This window comes from Silene latifolia, chromosome 2 (assembly GCF_048544455.1).
Source record: "Silene latifolia isolate original U9 population chromosome 2, ASM4854445v1, whole genome shotgun sequence".
In the NCBI taxonomy this organism is placed as follows: domain Eukaryota; kingdom Viridiplantae; phylum Streptophyta; class Magnoliopsida; order Caryophyllales; family Caryophyllaceae; genus Silene; species Silene latifolia.
Window position 1 is genome coordinate 181,243,513 of NC_133527.1, and position 17,815 is coordinate 181,261,327.

Consider the following 17,815-nt stretch of genomic DNA (forward strand, 5'->3'; position numbering starts at 1 on the left):
TATGATTAATAACCTGCTCTATTTCAGCGATAGAGAACGGTTTATTTAGCCACTCCCAATCATCATTATTGAAGTCTTGAAAAAGGTTCCAGGGGAGTGTATCATTCTCTATTTCTTGTTGCTCGTCCGTATAAAGATTCTTGAAATAAGAAACCACTAATTGATTTATACCATTTGGGTCATCAACCAGTTCCCCTTCTTCGTTTTTTAGAGTGGTAATCCAGTTCCTCCATCTCCTTACTAGGGTGCTTACATGGAAATATGAGGTATTGCGGTCTCCGTCCTTAATAAAATCGACTCTTGATTTTTGATACCATAAAAATTCTTCTTGTGCTAATACTTCATCCAGCTCTTTACGCAATTTTGCTTCCAAAATAATCAAATGTCGTTTGCGAGCGATGGATAATTCGCGTTGGCAGCCTGAAATGCGTGCTAAGAGTTTATTTTTTCGTTTGAAAATATCGCCACACACTTCCGAGTTCCACGTTTGAAGCTTATGAGAGAGGGAGTCCAGACGAGTTGGGAAATTACCAGTGGAAGGCCAATTATTGTCCAAAAATTCTTGAAATTTTTCATGTGTGAGCCATCAGGCTTGAAAGCGGAACGGTCTTCTCACTGCGTTAAGAGGGGCAAAGCCATTAGGAGAAATCAGAAGCGGACAGTGGTCAGACTGAATCGCTGGTAGATGGCGAACCATGGCGTCTTCGAAAATAGTACTCCATTCTGAGTTGCATAAAGCTATGTCAAGCCTCGCACTTTGACGAGTTTCGACTGAATTTCCTCTTGCTCATGTGTGAGCAGCACCAGTAAAGGCTAAATCTATAAGATCGCAATTTTCAATCCAATTGTTGAAATTATTACATCTCCTCGCCATATTGTCATCTCCCCCATGCCTTTCACTGAGTGTTCGTGTTTCGTTGAAGTCGCCCGCCAATAACCACGGTCTGTTATTGTTCCTACCAAATTCTTCTAGTTCAACCCATAATTCTCGTCTATTCGAGGGATCCGGGCTGGCATATACTGCAGAAAAGAACCATGGAGGCTCGCCATTCCTTGAGATTTCTAGAGTCATATATTGAAGATGCTCTGTTACTGGTTGTATTGAGACAATATCTGTTTTCCAGTAAAACCAGATTCCTCCTCTAAACCCTATTACGTTAACTCTCGAATGCCCATCATAGCCTATAATATTGCCGATTTTGATAGCATGGTCACCATCCATATGAGTTTCAACCAATGCAAGGACAGTTGGTTTATAAGATGGTATTCTAGTATTCATAAAATCTGGTAAATAATTTAGGGAAGATAGATATGCATTGCTTACAAGTTTAAGAATCCTGTCAATACTCCATGGTATCGACATCTCCATTGCTAGACTCGAAGGTTCGTCCTTCACTAGGTTGATCTTGACCTCCATTACTGGGCATTCCGATATCATCACTACCAAGTAAAGAGCTTCCATCTCCGGTGTCAACGAGACTTGTATGCTCGATATTGGGGGGATCACTATGAATTGCGGGTGTTGTGGGAGATATCGTGGCTGGGGAAGAGGGCGGTCGAGATAGGAGAAGTATGGGTGTGGGTCCATCTCGTGTGATGGTGGAGGTGTAGTGCAAAGTTTGTGTACAGTCCCTGTTTCAGATGCTCTGTCCTTTGCTCTGTGTTTGAATTTACTGGGGGGTTAAATTTTCTTGCGTGGGTAGGAGTATTTGTTATATCTTGTAAAACGGGTGTTGGATTACTAGGATTGCTGGGTTGAGAGATGGTATTATGGATTGGGAGAATATTGTTATTTATGGAAATTGTATTGGAGGATTTGGTGGATTTTTTGTAATTGACCAGATTATTAGCTTGCCTATTAAAATTAGATACTCTTTCCTTAATTTTGGTAGATTTTGAGATATTGGAGGTACTAGCAGCGTAATTAGAGGGATTGGGAGTATTATTTTGACTTGGTGTAATTTCGGGAATTTCCGTATTGTTAGAAAGTATCCCCAATCTTGACCCTGTATGAGTTAAACTTTTGCCAAAATTAAAGATCGACTTTTCCGTATTCGGATCCCTCTGACCCGTATTACTTATCGGCTTACGTCGTGGTGGTTTTTTGACCATCATCCAATCCCCAAAGTTCGCCTCTTCTTCAGCGCATAGTCCTGCCTCCAACAAATTTGCGACAGGTTTCTGAGGGATTGTCTCTATCGTCGAAGTTTGATTTTCGAAATCCATCTCATTATCTCCTTCAGCGGTTTTTAGACACGACTCTGAATTATGACCCACCCTTCCGCACTTAAAACATATCATCTTCAAGCCTTCGTACTGGATTGTGTACACCTTCCCATATAATAGAAATTTCGACAGTAATGGCATTGATATGTCCACCTCGACACTCATACGAGTGAATTGACCACATTCAACAGCAGCTGTGTTTTTATCAATTCTGATCACCTTACCTATCTTAGACCCAATCTTCCTTAGAAAGGTCTCATTAAAGTATTCGACGGGGAGATTTGGTATTCGAACCCACGCTGTCAAATATTTGATTCGATCTTCGGATGGTACAAAATTAGGCACCCATTTCCTAATAGTTAAATAGTGGTCATCAATCATCCACGGCCCTTGAGTAATAACGAACTCGTAATCTTCTTTCGATGAAAAGCGAGCCACATAATATAAGTTAGTAAGATCAGTCAGGATTAAAATACCCTTAATCGACCACTTTGCTTGTAACTTTCTCATCAATGCTAGGTAACCAATGTTCTTGTCGAACATTTTAATAATAAGAGAGTGCCTCCACGGCTTTCGTAGGATGGCCTTTTCCATCTTGGTAAGGCAGATCCGAGGGCATAGACGGTCTTCGTCATCCTCGCTATCCTCTACATCATCCTCTGAGTCCATGTCCAAATCGTCCATGGAAACTTCATTCGCAGAGAATGAAGTCCCAAAGCCTTAAACTTTATCCTTGTATGACAAAACTGATAGTGCTCGGTCCTGTTGAGTAGGCTGAGTTGAGAGATTGGAGGGATCTTCAACTGAAGTGGGGTCTAATTGAGAATTGGCAACAAACTCATTAAGGTGCATCGTTTTCCTCTTAGCATTTTTGGCTAAAGGTGGATATTGAGTATTGGGGTTGATGGGGATAGTTTCATTATTCTGAGGATGAGTAGTGAGAGGATGGTCGGTCTCCGACGGGAGACCAGTACTAGGCTTGAGCATTCAAAGAGAGAGTTTTTTAGAGAGAGAGATTTTTAGAGAGAAGGAATACCAGATTTGTATTTTTAGAGAGAAGGAATATGTCTATGCAAATTGAAAAAAATATTATACCTTTTTTAAATGCAGTATTTATTGTTTGTAATAGCATGTGTAGATATGATATAAGCTAATTATAGAATACTTCATTAGACGGGAAAATTTTAGTTTTAAAAGTGTTTGCTAAATAACTGTACGTAGCCATCATGTTTAGTTTTAAAAATAATACCAGTAAAATATTTTATCACATTATACGTATAAATAGTACAATTTCATTTATGACAATATCCGAATATCTTATTAATATATCAATGCAAATTGAAAAATATATTATATATTATATATTATAATATTATAATATTATATTATATATTATATCCTTTTAAAATAGAATGGAGATATTTATTGTTTGGAAAGTATGGCCCATTGTAGATATAATATTGTGAAATCTAATTATAGAATAAATCATTTAGGCGGGAAAATTTTAGTTATCTCCTATTCTTTTAGTATAAGTATAAGGAGGATTGTGTATTGCACTTTTTTATTTAATGGACTAATCTTATGCTAAAAAATCGACCTATTAAACAATTTGAATAATGTTTAACATGTACTTTTCGATCCAAACACACTAATCCTAACCCTAAACTGGTCGTCGTATATATAATAATCACACATTCATCCTGACACAACAGTACAACACTCTCTATAATCCTAAGCATAACACCAAATTTCTGCCGCCTCCCTCATCCTCATACTCTCTTACACTCAGCTTGAACTTGAAGGGTCAGTGTAAGAGTACATTATATCCTTGTTCTTTCATCTTAAAATTAGGATTCTCGTGGAATTTTGTTGCATGTAATTCCATTTCTAAAAACTAGTAATTGGATTCTTCATCTGTTTTATACCGCTTTACATCTTTAACTCATATTTAATTGTTTGATTCATTATTATAATATAATATGGTGGTGACTCTTTTATAATGTATTTGATAACTTTACTATTATTTTGAGACGAATCTTAGTACCAAAAACCTTTGTCTTTTGTATCGTTGAATATAATTTCATAATATGATATAGGTACCTGAAATATAATGACAATGGAAGGGACTAAGAGTAGAAATAAGCAAGAGGAAGAGGTTGAGATACGAAATGAGCAAGAGGAAATGGCTGAGATGGGGTTTGATGAACAAGTTTTACATGTGGAAGATATGACACTTCCCATGACAGTATTTGTGGATGAGATGATCGAGCAGAGTATTGAACGCATAAATTTGACTCAAATCTTGCAAATGATCCTGGTTTCACTACCATCTCTATTTGACAATCAACTAACGTTCATAAGTGTCTCTGCTCATGCGCAACCAACATGGCACTGCACCGGTAATAACACCTCCAAGTCCAACCTATGTGACCTTTCCAAGACCGAATGTGCTTGGGATTCTGGTAATGTTCACACTTCAACCATATCAGAGTGCATGGGATCTTCAATGTGTCAGTGTTGTCTTTGCTGGTATGCTAGAGACTGCCTTCTTTATTGCTTGCCACCCTTGGTGGCTTGTTGCTTGCCACACTTGCTGACTCATCACTGGCAATGTCCCTATCTGCATTAGCCTCAGCATTTTCTCCTGATATTTGGGTGTACTCAAATTTTCGATTTTTATGGGATTGGCCGTGCATCTATGGGAAGCTGTGGCTTGGTTCTATTGACAGAGAGTGTTGGAAAGAGGTGGCGCCCCTGGCAAGCATGATTATCTTCACAGTTTTCTCTCTTGGGATATTGACCATGTATGCTATTGCTTATCTAAACAAGGCTTTTTCTTGGAGATATCTCTACTTTTGGACTTCCATTCCGAATTATATGCACTATACGGTGTCATATTTTTCTGTATGATTCTCCTAGATGGTTGTTCATGCAAGGCCGAGAAAAAGATGCCATGATGGCCTTAAGACGCCTAGGAGCTTCTAGCCAAATTAGGTTGAAAATTAGGTTGAGCTTGCCAAACATCAACGTAGAACACAAGGCACCTACTACTAATCATTTCATTTCGTTGCAGTCCATTCTCAATAGACGATGGGCTGTGAAACGATTGGTGGCATTGACGTTGCTAGCTTTTGGTATTGGACTTATGTATTTTGGCATGTTCTTGGGTGTCGAAAATTTGGGTTTCAATATCCATTTGACCTTCTTATTTCATGCATTGTTATCCCTCTCTTCTGTTGCTCTTACTTTCATGTGGTGGATTCAACATTGCGACTGTAAGACCTCCTTGCATGGCTTCTGCACTGTCAGTGGAGTGTTGTGCATAGCCTTTTATTTTATAGGCAAAGGTCACGGTATTCTGGTCATTGTAATGGAGCGAGTGTCGTTAATTTGTATCTGTATGGCAAACAATTTGTTTTTAACGTACATGGTCGAGCTCTTTCCAACTTGTGTAAGAAGTTCGACTGTGTCTGTGGTAAGGCAAGCCATGATCTTAGGCTCGATTTTTGACATCGTATTGGTTCTTATGGGACAAAATAAGTTGATTTATTCTTATGGAGTTTTCGGATTAGTAATGCTTCTATCTGGATTTCTGGTCCTAAATTTGCCAGAAACACGAGGAAAAGTCCTCTACGACACGATGGAGGACATGAGTCTCTGGATTCGGGCAACAAGCTTATTTCTTGAATTCTTTTTAGCGCCCCCACTTTTATTTAATCTATCGTGTTTTGTATTTTCATCTGATAAGAAAGTACTCCCTCCTATTCACTATTTTCTTTCCCATTTCTTTAAACGGATTATTCAAGTTTTCTTCCCCTTTCTTATTCTGGAAACTTTTATTCTTATTTTATTCATTCCTTTCTCCTATCAACAAACCCACAATTCCTTATTTAACTCCTAATTATTCATCCTTCTCTCCTATCACCAAACCCCACACACTCTTTTTACTCCTATTTTATTTTTTTCCTTAATCCTTGTGCCCTTATTAAAATGGAACAATATGAAGAATAGGAGAGAGTATTAAGTATGTGTGACAAAATGAATGTAAGTATCAGCATATGGCGTAATATGTTTGTTGGATAAATGGTAGTTCTGTGTGAAAGTGTAATATGAATCTTCTTCTGATTCACAACTTTGTTCAGTGTTAATTCGTATTTTAAATCTTGTCGGTTCTATTTCCCTTGCTTCCGATTTACATTCTTGACAACATACTTAGGCGGCGTTTGGTAAAGGATGTAGGGAAAGAAAAAGGGAATAAAACTCATTCATTCTCTTTGTTATTGTTTCTTTGAGTAAATCAATCTTTCCTTTACCGTCCTTTTTACCCCTCAATCCCTTTACATTTAGGGGTGTTCACTGGTCCAAAATCGGACCGGATCGGATAACCACCAACCCTAAGACTACGGACTGAACCGGTTAGGAGGGGATCTGAATCAGACCGGAACTCTTTAGGTCCGGTTTTTTCCGAGTTTGTACCGGACCAGCACTAAATTACAAGGTAAATTGAGTTTTATTTTTTAATTGGACTGAACCGAAGATCGATCACCATATTTTTTAAGACCCGGACCGGTATGTATCTGGTGTGGATTGGGCCAACAGGTCCGGGTCAGTCCAGTTTACCGGTCCGGACAACTTTTTGTTCAGCCCTATATTACATTCACTCACCTCACCCCCCTATGGTAATCTATTCCTTTTCCCATTCATCCAACCACTCTCAACCTACCCACTAGGACTGGACATCGGTCCAAAACCGGAACGGAACCGGACCGGATTATAAAAACTTCAGACCGGAATCGGACATGAAAAATTCCGCTCCAAGCCCGGACCCGACCGGTTGGATCAGAATTAATTTTCTATACCCATTTTTTCAAATTCCGGTCCATAAATCCGGATTATTTGGACCAGATTGGACCGATTTGACCGGATTAAGTAGGCCTTCAATGTATTTTTAATTAGTATTTCAAGGAAAACATTAAACAAGAATAAATACGGTCTTTCCGGTCCAGACCGGAAAATTCCGATCAAAGTCCGGACCGGACCAAAAATCGGAATCTTAAAAAATGGTGAACCGGGGATCGGACCAGAATTTTTAATTCCGGTCCCGGTTCAGACCGATCCATTTTTCCGTTCTGAACCGGATGTTGGCCACCCCTACTATCCACCAAAACCACCCAACTTCCATGTTTGCTGCCACCATACCCGGTCGCCTGCTGCCACCATCCTCCAAATAGACCGCCCTTCTGCTAGCATTGTCACCAACCGCCACACACCCGACGTCGGCGACTCTTAAACGACCATCCCACACTAAAACGACCCATCGACCCCCCCCAACCACTAACCCACATCATCGGCTACCATCATCCACTCTGCCAGAGTCCCCCGCCACATGAGACTGCCAACACATCAGCAAGTCAACAATTAGTCTCACTATAGACGGATATATCCGCCTAAAATGAAAGGCGGGTCAAATATGCTTAAAGTTGTGACATTTTTTTGGCCCCACCATGCAACTTGTTACTTGTCTTATGCTTAAAGTGCCTATAACTATAGACGGATATCTCCCGTTTATAATGAGAATTTGTGCCAAGTCAATCACTAGTTACCACAAAACAAGGTATTGTACCTTGCCAAAAGAAACAACATACATCATAAACGCATTATAATAACGGTTTTTCGATGGTAGCACCTTTATATGTTGGGGTGGTCCTTAGTAATGCACCTTGGTATATTGGGGTGTTACAAAGGCCCTTAAAACATGCGTTAATAATACTATATCCACTTAGAAAACAACATAATATAGAATCTTTCTAAATAATTTAAGAAAACTACACAAATTATGCATTATTTACGCTGTTTTATACGGAGTATTATGTAATCTCTCTCCTCTAACTAACTATGGTGATGCTTGGCCAAGTTTACCTAAACGAGTTTTTACTTTTTAAAATGAGTTTTTCCACAAACTACTTCTTGGAAAAGTTGTGATTGTTTGGCCTAATTTTTGTAAAAATAGTTTTTTCAAATATGATGTGTTTGGCCTAATTACTTTTACTCGAATTTTTTTATTTTTTTTATTTACTATATAATTTGGTTTGCATCACACTTGTCAAACTTTTCACTTTAAGCGCATTTTTTTAATAAAAATCATGTAATGTCATAGTTACAACCACAATTTTATACTGTGTAATACTCATAATCATGATATTCATAGCCGGTGTTATCTCCTCGATTAGAAAGCTACAGTATCAACTTATTATGTTGGAAGATGATGAAACTCACCTACAAATATAATCAATTAGTCAAACTATAAACAAAAGCATTAAACATTTATATTGGTGGGTACTTGAACTACAAAACAATTACTACGTACTTAGTCAAAGAAAAAATAATTATAAAATAAGACCGTCTTATAGTCTTAAACTATGAGATATTACTTTTATAAGTTAAACATTCAATTTTTACATATAAAGGATCGACTCACACTGAAAGACGGTCTTATACATTATTGAAAGGATTGTCTCATACTCGTTTCATCTCAAACTGTAAATTATTTTTCCTTTTTTTATAACTAACATTGAGCTTATATTTAAAAAATACCATAAGACAAATCATAAGCAATATACGAAGTACATAGCAATAATCAATGCCCACATGACTTAAAGAACTTACAATTAGAAGAAGCCGATCAACAAAAAATAGGTAATAATAGATTGAAAAATATTATAATTATAGAGTACAAACAATAAAAAAAACCAAAACAATTGCCCATCTAGTAGAGGTTGTGAAAAGTAGAAGTAGAAGTAGCTATTTGCTACTTTTGCTTTTAATGACTTTTTTATAAGTTTTAACTTTTTAAAAGTAGTTTTACACCCATCTAATTTATAGTATTTAGCCTAGTTTTATTTTTTCAGTTGTAAACACCTGTAAAGCTTGGCCAAACAACAGCTATATCTTCTTTCATTTTAATTTAAAAGATTTGATAGCTATCTACATCTTCTAATTACCTTCATCCTTTTAATCCTTACTCCCCTAACAACCTGCTAGTAAGCTAATACCGCCGGCAACTTGTGATAGGCTATCACACACCTATGCAAAGATAATTTCCCTAGACACAAATTAATGTAGTATGTAGGGGTCGAATCCACAGAGAGGCGGTAGTTGTTAATTAGTTGTTATGGAGTGAAATTTATCAAGGTCGGTTATCGTGTGATTGGTTGGTTTGGTTGATGGAAGAAAGCAATAATGATAAAGAAATAGTCTACGGAGGTCAGGTCACACATTTAAATTATGTAAATGCTTAAATTGAACATAGGAGTTGATGAATCGTTAATTATTTAGGCTTAGAGACACACACCTCTCGATATTAGTGTCAACCATAGACCGAGCCCAAGAGAAACTCTCCTTTATGACTAGGTCGTCCTACTACACATGCTTAGTCTAATCTGATTCCATGCCAATTCCGTGCCTCTCGACTTATAGAATGAATTAACAAACTTAATAAATGAATAAGGCCTTTAAACAAAGATTAAACGTGGCGATACAAACATGTGATAGAAACAATGAAACGATATTATAACATCCTAGTTTATCATGTTACAAATACTTTTTATGCATGGCTATCTTCATTCCCTAGACAAGGTAGACTACCTTAGCATAATGTAAATGTAAACTAAACTAATGACAATTAAAATGATAAACATAATGAAAATAGGAATAGAATTACCTTAAAATGGAAATGGAAATGGAATTGAAAAACAATGCAAATGTAAATAACTTGAATATAACTTGAAATGGAAATTGCAGTATAAATTGAAATGCTTAAAGAAAATTGTTTATAGTAAATCTAGTCTAAACTAAACTAAGAACATGAAAGTAGTGTAGAAAATACTAAGAAAAAGGGTTTGTAAAGGTGTGTAAGAAGTCCCGGATCAACACCCTTGATATAGGGCCACAATATGAAACGTAAATTAAACAATTAAGAGGGAGCTAACTCCGATCGGGGTTGTGGTGTTCTTGACTTTTGTGTTAATTCCGTCTTAACTCTTGTTTAATGCTTGTGCGGAATCCGATGTTAGCATCTCCAAGCATCCGTCCAAGGCATCCTAGGGTCTTCTAGTATCCTATGTAAGCTCTTGTGGACTTCTTTTTGGGCTTAACTTTGATTTCCTTACTTGTGCATCAAACCAAGCAAGTATGACTTCATGCTCGGGATTTTTATTTCTTCCCAAAATGCCCCTATACTTCCCGAAAGTCCTTTGCATGATCAATACTAGCTGTCATTAGCCTCATGAACTCTTGTACTTGCTACTTTGACGGGAAAAAGCTATTAAAAGCTTAATTTCCAATAAAACACAATGAAAAACAAGCAAACACAGCTAGAATACGGAATTAGCTCACAAACACTAACATTAGTGCAAATGACATGTAAAATAGAGCTAAAATAGGGAGGTTAAAATGTAAATAAAATGGACTTATCAAACTCCTCAAGATAAACTCTTGCTTGTCCTCAAACAAGCACACAATACAAAATATGATAAAGACAAGGGTACGAGCAACAATCATCACATCCAAATGCAATTCCCGTCAAGTAACTTTAGAGCACAATGAATCAAATCACGAAACAACATGGGCATAGGAAAAATGCAACATGGATGAGATTTATATGACGGCGTAGCATGAATGACTTCATATGAACTTTTCGACCCTTGAATTATCTTTTGACTATTGGACTCTCACGATGCACTCAAGCTCTTTTATATATGAAAGGATATTTACATGAGTAGCACTCACCTATCCTCGACTCATGAGAGTGTGCTTGCAATCTAATATGGTAATCATTTCAAACCACAAGTGAAAAACAATCAAAATGCAAGCATATAAAAGAAGTCATTGGGTAGAAGAAGGCAATATGTAATTGGTAAGAAAGGGGAGCTAAGTCTAGCTAGCAACAACCAAGTGAAAGGATGCTCAATCCCAAAACTAAACCCAGTATTTCAATACTAGTCATAAGAACATTCTCCAAAAGATGATAATAAAACATGAGAATTGATACTGTCGTTTTAGTACCAAAAATAAAACCTAGATACACTAACAGAAGCTAGCAGTAAGTAGGGTCGATCTCCACATGGAGATGGGAAGATGTCATCTTTAACTAAGTCCGTCTCGGTAGCAGTTTTGGGGGTTTTAGTTGTTGTTCTAATCTAATGAGATCAAGGAAAAGAAAGGATGCAAGAGAGTGGAAATTAAACAAGCAGGGATAAAATAACTAAGACAGTCGGTTCACCATGATTCTCTGGTCATGCAATCTAGGTCTCATGTCAATGCAAGTATGATCTATAGAGCAATAATATCTTCTTCCGGTATCAATTCGCTCTAAAACACAAATAGCTTAGCTTCTGCCCTCACTAAAGTGTCCTAATGTTCGCTACAAGAACAATTAGATTAGACAAGAACAATAATATCTTCTTCCTAATCTAGGTCTCACCCTTTCCAATCTTCCGATCTAGGTCAAGGTTTACTTTGATTTATTAACTAACTGCGTCGAATCAATTAGACAAGAACAATTATAAAGTAGCGATTAACAACATAGATTAAACTAGCATCAACCTAATAATTCAAATTACACTTCCCTTAAAATTATGGCTCCTCTATGTCTTAGCAAGGGAGATTAGCTATGCATTATCATTGAGGTGGCAATAATCATACATAAGCAAGAGAGATTAATCATGATAACAAGGCAATGAAAGATTGACAATAACAATTCTAAGTAAAGGGAGAAAGAAATAAAATGCAGCAATAGATTAAGATTAAGAATTAAAGAAGAATAAAGGTACCGATTACCAATTTCAAGATACAAGCCAAAATTTTAGAGTAAGAGTATGAGAGAGTAAGGAGAGAGATAAGTGTCATAGTCTCAAAGATGATGAAGAAGTCCTTCAACGTAGTACTAAACCTAGCTTATATCCTAATTACAAAGCCCATCTCGAAAATAGGCAATAACACGCATAGAAAGAAAAACCTCTCGATCGAGTGAAATGAAACCACTCGATCGAGGACAAATCTAGAAAATCCTCTCGATCGAACATATATGTTTTTCGATCGAGTACTCCTTGTATCAGCCCTTTCGATCGAGTAACAGAACAGCTCGATCGAGTGATTCTTCGATGGATAAAACATTCGATCGACCAAATAGTTAGTCGATCGAGCTATATTGACACATAGGACTCTTTGGCACCTTCCGAGGTCAGCTCACACGTCTTTAGGTGATGGATTCCAAGCTCCGATTCCTTATTCTCCAAAGTGCATGCAAATGAGACAAGTTTAGGCTCGGTTTTGCTCCTTTCTGGTCCGTACCTGCAATTTACACAAGACAAACCAAAGTAGACTATTCGGAGGTATTTGTAGCTAAACGCCACGTAAATAATACAGAAATGCGTGTAAAAATGAGGTAAAAACTTTATATAAAATACACGCATCAAAAATTTTCTTAATTTTCACTTCTTCTTCTTTTTCTTAATACAATTCATGCTTCTTTTTATTCTTTTTCATTTATGTGATTTTTTCATTTTTGTTTTCTTTTCTTTCTTCATTGTTCTCTTTTTCACAGCTCTTTTTTTTTCACTTCTTTTCTTTCATTAATCAATTCCGTAAAATAGCAAATCCGGCATAACCAGCTCACGAAGACCAAAAATTAAGCAAATCCCAAATGAGCACCCTAATACCAAAGACATAGCTACTAGCTTAACAAGGTAGGAAAGTATGATGTATGTAGATACAATGTAAAACATGTATAAGAAGGGGCTAGAAATGGGCAATAATGTCTATGTGATTGGCTTCAAATGCAAGCATATAATGAAAGTAATGCTCATAAAAGAGATGAAATAAAAACCATACTTGTGCGTAATTGATATAACACACACCATAAAGAGACCTACACTCACTTAAGTGAGACCGAAAATTGATGAAACGGTCCAAGGAGGCTCTACCTTACCATTTGCGGCTTGCCAAAAGTCAAGATCAAGCCTATTTGGTTCAAATTTCATCTTCCACCTACTATGTCAAGACATCCCCATGTATGCAAAATCCGTCAAAAGCGCGACTCATTAGCTTTAAAAGGCTACAATATGGAAAATGCAAAGAGGAAAGACATTATACATAGGACCAAAAGGTGGACACAACACACACTTTTTATGAAAATTTTCAATTTTTTTCAAAGTTTTAGGTTTTTAGATTTCTCATAACTAGACTCACTAAATCCCTCCCCCAAGGTAGAACAACACACTGTCCTCAATGTGTAAAACAAAGAAGGACACCCAACAAGGAGAGATAGGATGACACATGCGGAAATAAAGAAAGGAAAGAAAGCATACAACCGCGTAGAAGCCCCCCCGAGCTAGCTCGAAAACGGGGTAAATTCCAATCCAAATAGCAAAGTACCTGCGAAAGACAAGCTACTACATACGAAAGCAAGCTAAATTTCTTATTGTCCAAACTATTACATCAAAACCGAATTGAAATTTCAATTGAAAATTGTCTTAAAAAGCATAAGTAAAACAATTTTTCCTAAATGAATATCCATCGTCCTTTGAAAAGCATGTCAACGCCCTTAGAAGTTGATCATATTCCTGCACATGAGCAATACACAAGCATATGTAAACTATTGATAAGATATAAGCATGAAAGATCAAAGGCAAGAAAGGATTAGTCTTATCAAATTGCCCATGAGAGATTTCAAATAGAACCACCGTACTCCACTCGTCAGCAAGAAATGGAGCATCATGCTTAAGACCATAAAAATAACCGTTAATGCATAAATTATAAATTATAATCATGAACGGTCTCAAATTGGTGGTATGAAAACTCTAAGTGGTAGGACTCATAAAAAATGGGGAGTTCATCCCACTTAACCTCTATATTAGCATCACTAAGTCCTCCATCAACTTCGAATTGGTCAACTACATTCCATGTGAAAGGATTTTCAAATGTTTCACATGTCTCGGGTACAACTTCATCCGTTTCACTATGGTCGGGCTCAAGATTATCCATGGCACGTGTGTCAACTACCTCCTCCACGAAATAGTAAATTGGAAAGACAATAGGGGGCATTTCAATAATGAAAGTCGGTCCATCGTCATCGTCATCCAATAAATCAAAATCGTTAGGGTCAAAAGACTTACATTGGGAGGTTGGGAGAGCATGAGGAGAGGAAATAATCTCACATTGGCTTGCTTCCTTTTGAGAAAATTGTTCCAAACGAGCTTGAAGCACTTTTAGCTCCTCTTGGATACGCCACACATCGAATTGGCGCGCTAACTCTCGACATTCGGTAGCCATGGAATCTAAGAAATTCCAAAGTTTCAGCCCCATCTTGTTGTAGAGACTCCAATTACTCAACTTTAGAGCCACTACACGGGTCTCAGAATTCATTACCACCAAGTACGAAATGACCCAAGTAATCCCCATCAAGGACATGTCCAATGGAGATGAGACCATCGCAAAAGTAGTAGAATCGGTCAAGATAGTCGGGAAAAGGCTCATCTTGGAGTTATGGGGAGAATTCGTAACTCATTATGTAAGGCCAAGCTTTATTAACTACAAAATAGGCACTAAAACTACAAATAAACCGTGAGAAGATCTCAACAAGTGTTCCCCGAGACAAAATAAAACAAGATAAAATTCAACAACTAGTTAGCAAACAAAACCGTGCTCCCCGGCAACGGCGCCAAAATTTGATAGGCTATCACACACCTATGCAAAGATAATTTCCCTAGACACAAATTAATGTAGTACGTAGGGGTCGAATCCATAGAGAGATGGTAGTTGTTAATTAGTTGTTATGTGGTGAAATTTATCAAGGTCGATTATCGTGTGATTGATTGGTTTGGTTGATGGAAGAAAGCAATAATGATAAAGAAATAGTCTATTGAGGTCGGGTCACACATGCAAATTATGTAAATGCTTAATTTGAACATAGGAGTTGATGAATCGTTAATTGTTTAGGCTTAGAGACACCCACCTCTCGATATTAGTGTCAACCATAAACCAGGTCCTAGAGAAACTCTCATTTAAAACTAGGTCGTCCTACTACACATGCTTAGTCTAATCCGATTCCATGCCTCTTGACTTATAGAACGAATTAACAAACTTAATCAATGAATAAGGCCTTTATACAAAGATTAAACGTGACGATACAAACATGTGATAGAAACAATGAAACTATACTATAACCTCCTAGTTTATCATGTTACAAATACTTTTTATGCATGGCTCCCTTCATTCTCTAGACAACGTAGACTACTCTAGCATAATGTAAATGTAAACTAAACTAATTACAATTGAAATGATAAACATAATGAAAATAGGAATAGAATTACCTTGAAATGGGAATGGAATGGAATTGAAAAACAATGCAAATGTAAATAACTTGAATATAACTTGAAATGGAAATTGTAATATAAATAGAAATGCTTAAAGGAAAGTGTTTATAGTAAATCTAGTCTAAACTAAACTAAGAACATGAAAGTAGTGTAGAAAATACTAAGAAAAAGGGTTTGTAAAGGTGTGTAAGAAGTCTCGGATCAACACCCTTGATATAGGGCCACAATATAAAACGTAAACAATTAAGAGGGAGCTAACCTCGATCGGGGCCATCCCAACCCGATCGGGGTCGTGATGTTCTTGATTTTTGTGTTAATTCCGTCTCAACTCTTGTTTAATGTTTGTGCGGAATCCGATGTTAGCATCTTCAAGCATCCGTCCAAGGCATCCTAGGGTCTTCTAGTATCCTATGTAAGCTCTTGTGGCTTTATTTTGGGCTTAACTTTGATTTCCTTACTTGTGCATCAACCCAAGCAAGTATGACTTCATGCTCGGGATTTCTATTTCTTCCCAAAATGTCCCTATACTTCCCGGAAGTCCTTTGCATGATCAAGACTGGCTGTCATCAGCCTCGTGAACTCTTGTACTTGCTACTTTGACGAGAAAAAGCTACTAAAAGCTTAATTTCCAATAAAACACAATGAAAAACAAGCAAACACAGCTAGAACACGGAATTAGCTCACAAACACTAACATTAGAGTAAATGACATGTAAAATAGAGCTAAAATAGGGGGTTAAAATGTATATAAAATTGACCTATCAAACTCCCCAAGATAAACCCTTGCTTGTCCTCAAACAAGCACACAATACAATATATGATAAGGACAAGGGTACGAGCAACAATCATCACATCCAAATGCAATTCACGTCAAGTAACTTTAGAGCACAATGAATCAAATCACAAAACAACATGGGCATAGGGAAAATGCAACATGGATGAGATTTATATGACGGCGTAGCATGAATGACTTCATATGAACTTTTCGACCCTTAAATTATCTTTTGACTAATGGACTCTCACGATGCACTCAAGCTCTTTTATATATGAAAGGATATTTACATGAGTAGCACTCACCTATCCTCGACTCATGAGAGTGTGCCCGTAATCTAATATGGTAGTCATTTCAAACCACAAGTGAAAAACAATCAAAATGCAAGCATATAAAAGAAGTCATTGGGTAGAAGAAGGCAATATGTAATTGGTAAGAAAGGGGAACATATATATGAATTGTGGTATGTGGAGCTAAGTCAAGCTAGCAACAACCAAGTGAAAGGATGCTCAATCCCAAAACTAAACCCAATATTTCAATACTAGTCCTAAGAACATTCTCCAAAAGATGATAATAAAACATGAGAATTTTCTTAATTTCCACTTCTTCTACTTTTTATTACTACAATTCATGCTTCTTTTTCTTATTTTTCATTCATGTGATTTTTTCATTTTTCTTTTATTTTCTTTTCTTTTTTTCATTTTTCTCTTTTTCACAACTCTTTTTTTTCCACTTCTTTTCTTTCATTAATCAATTCCGGAAAATAGCAAATACGACATAACCAAGCTCACAAAGACTAACATTAGTGCAAATGATATGACATGTAAAATTGAGCTAAAATAGGAGGTTAAAATGTATATAAAATGGACTTATCAACTTGTTGGTTGGCCGTCGGCCCCCCTCAACAATATTGTCGATGAATTAGACTGTAATTTGCTTTTATTGAACGGAGATTTCATTTATGTCTACCGCGCAACGCCGTACATCGTCGTTTATTCTCGTTTGGTATATAGTTTTCGGGAACTTTATGGCGGAAACTGCTTAAAATTGTCGAAAAAGGGCTTAGGGTTTAATTTCCGACGCCACCACAACTTTTAAGGTATAAATTTGGATTGAATAAGTAATAAACTAAAAAGTAAAAACTCTATAAATACCGCGTATTTATGCGAGGAATTTATACTAGTTATAAAGTAAGATGAGAAAAAGTATACTTTATTTTATAGTTAAGAAAAAAATGCATATAAAGAGGGAGAGAAAAAGACTAAAAAATACTTTCAACTAAAAGTAATAAACATAAACAATAATTTGAGTCTTTTTTTCTACATTGAAAGTTCTTCGAATAATATCATAGTCACAAATACTCATAATACAATCTTGTCCTCATGATATAACATTACCCATTGATTTAAGTGCTATTGAAAAAATACAAATCCTTATCTTTGTGT

The 17,815-nt window shown here is 36.7% G+C and overlaps 1 protein-coding gene and 1 pseudogene across 1 annotated transcript; one reads left to right on the forward strand and one right to left on the reverse strand.

Annotated features, from left to right (window-relative positions):
• Positions 1-787: 787 nt before the first annotated feature.
• On the reverse strand, positions 788-2,910 carry LOC141641732 (uncharacterized). Its single transcript, XM_074450381.1, has 2 exons — positions 2,091-2,910; positions 788-1,419 (listed from the first exon to the last, which is right to left on the reverse strand). The coding sequence occupies exons 1-2, from the start codon at positions 2,908-2,910 to the stop codon at positions 788-790; spliced, it is 1,452 nt and encodes a 483-aa protein (XP_074306482.1).
• A 1,432-nt stretch (positions 2,911-4,342) lies between these two features.
• On the forward strand, positions 4,343-6,374 carry LOC141641733 (organic cation/carnitine transporter 2-like; annotated as a pseudogene).
• The last annotated feature ends 11,441 nt before the right edge of the window (positions 6,375-17,815 follow it).

What these genes read in the sequence shown, in the direction of transcription:
- LOC141641732 (XM_074450381.1), bottom strand. Translation starts at nt 2,910, where the DNA reads ATGGACGATTTGGACATGGACTCAGAGGATGATGTAGAGGATAGCGAG. An exon ending in GGTCAAAAAACCACCACGAC is followed by an intron (nt 1,420 to 2,090) that starts GTAAGCCGATAA and finishes CGGAATGCCCAG; the next exon opens with TAATGGAGGTCAAGATCAAC.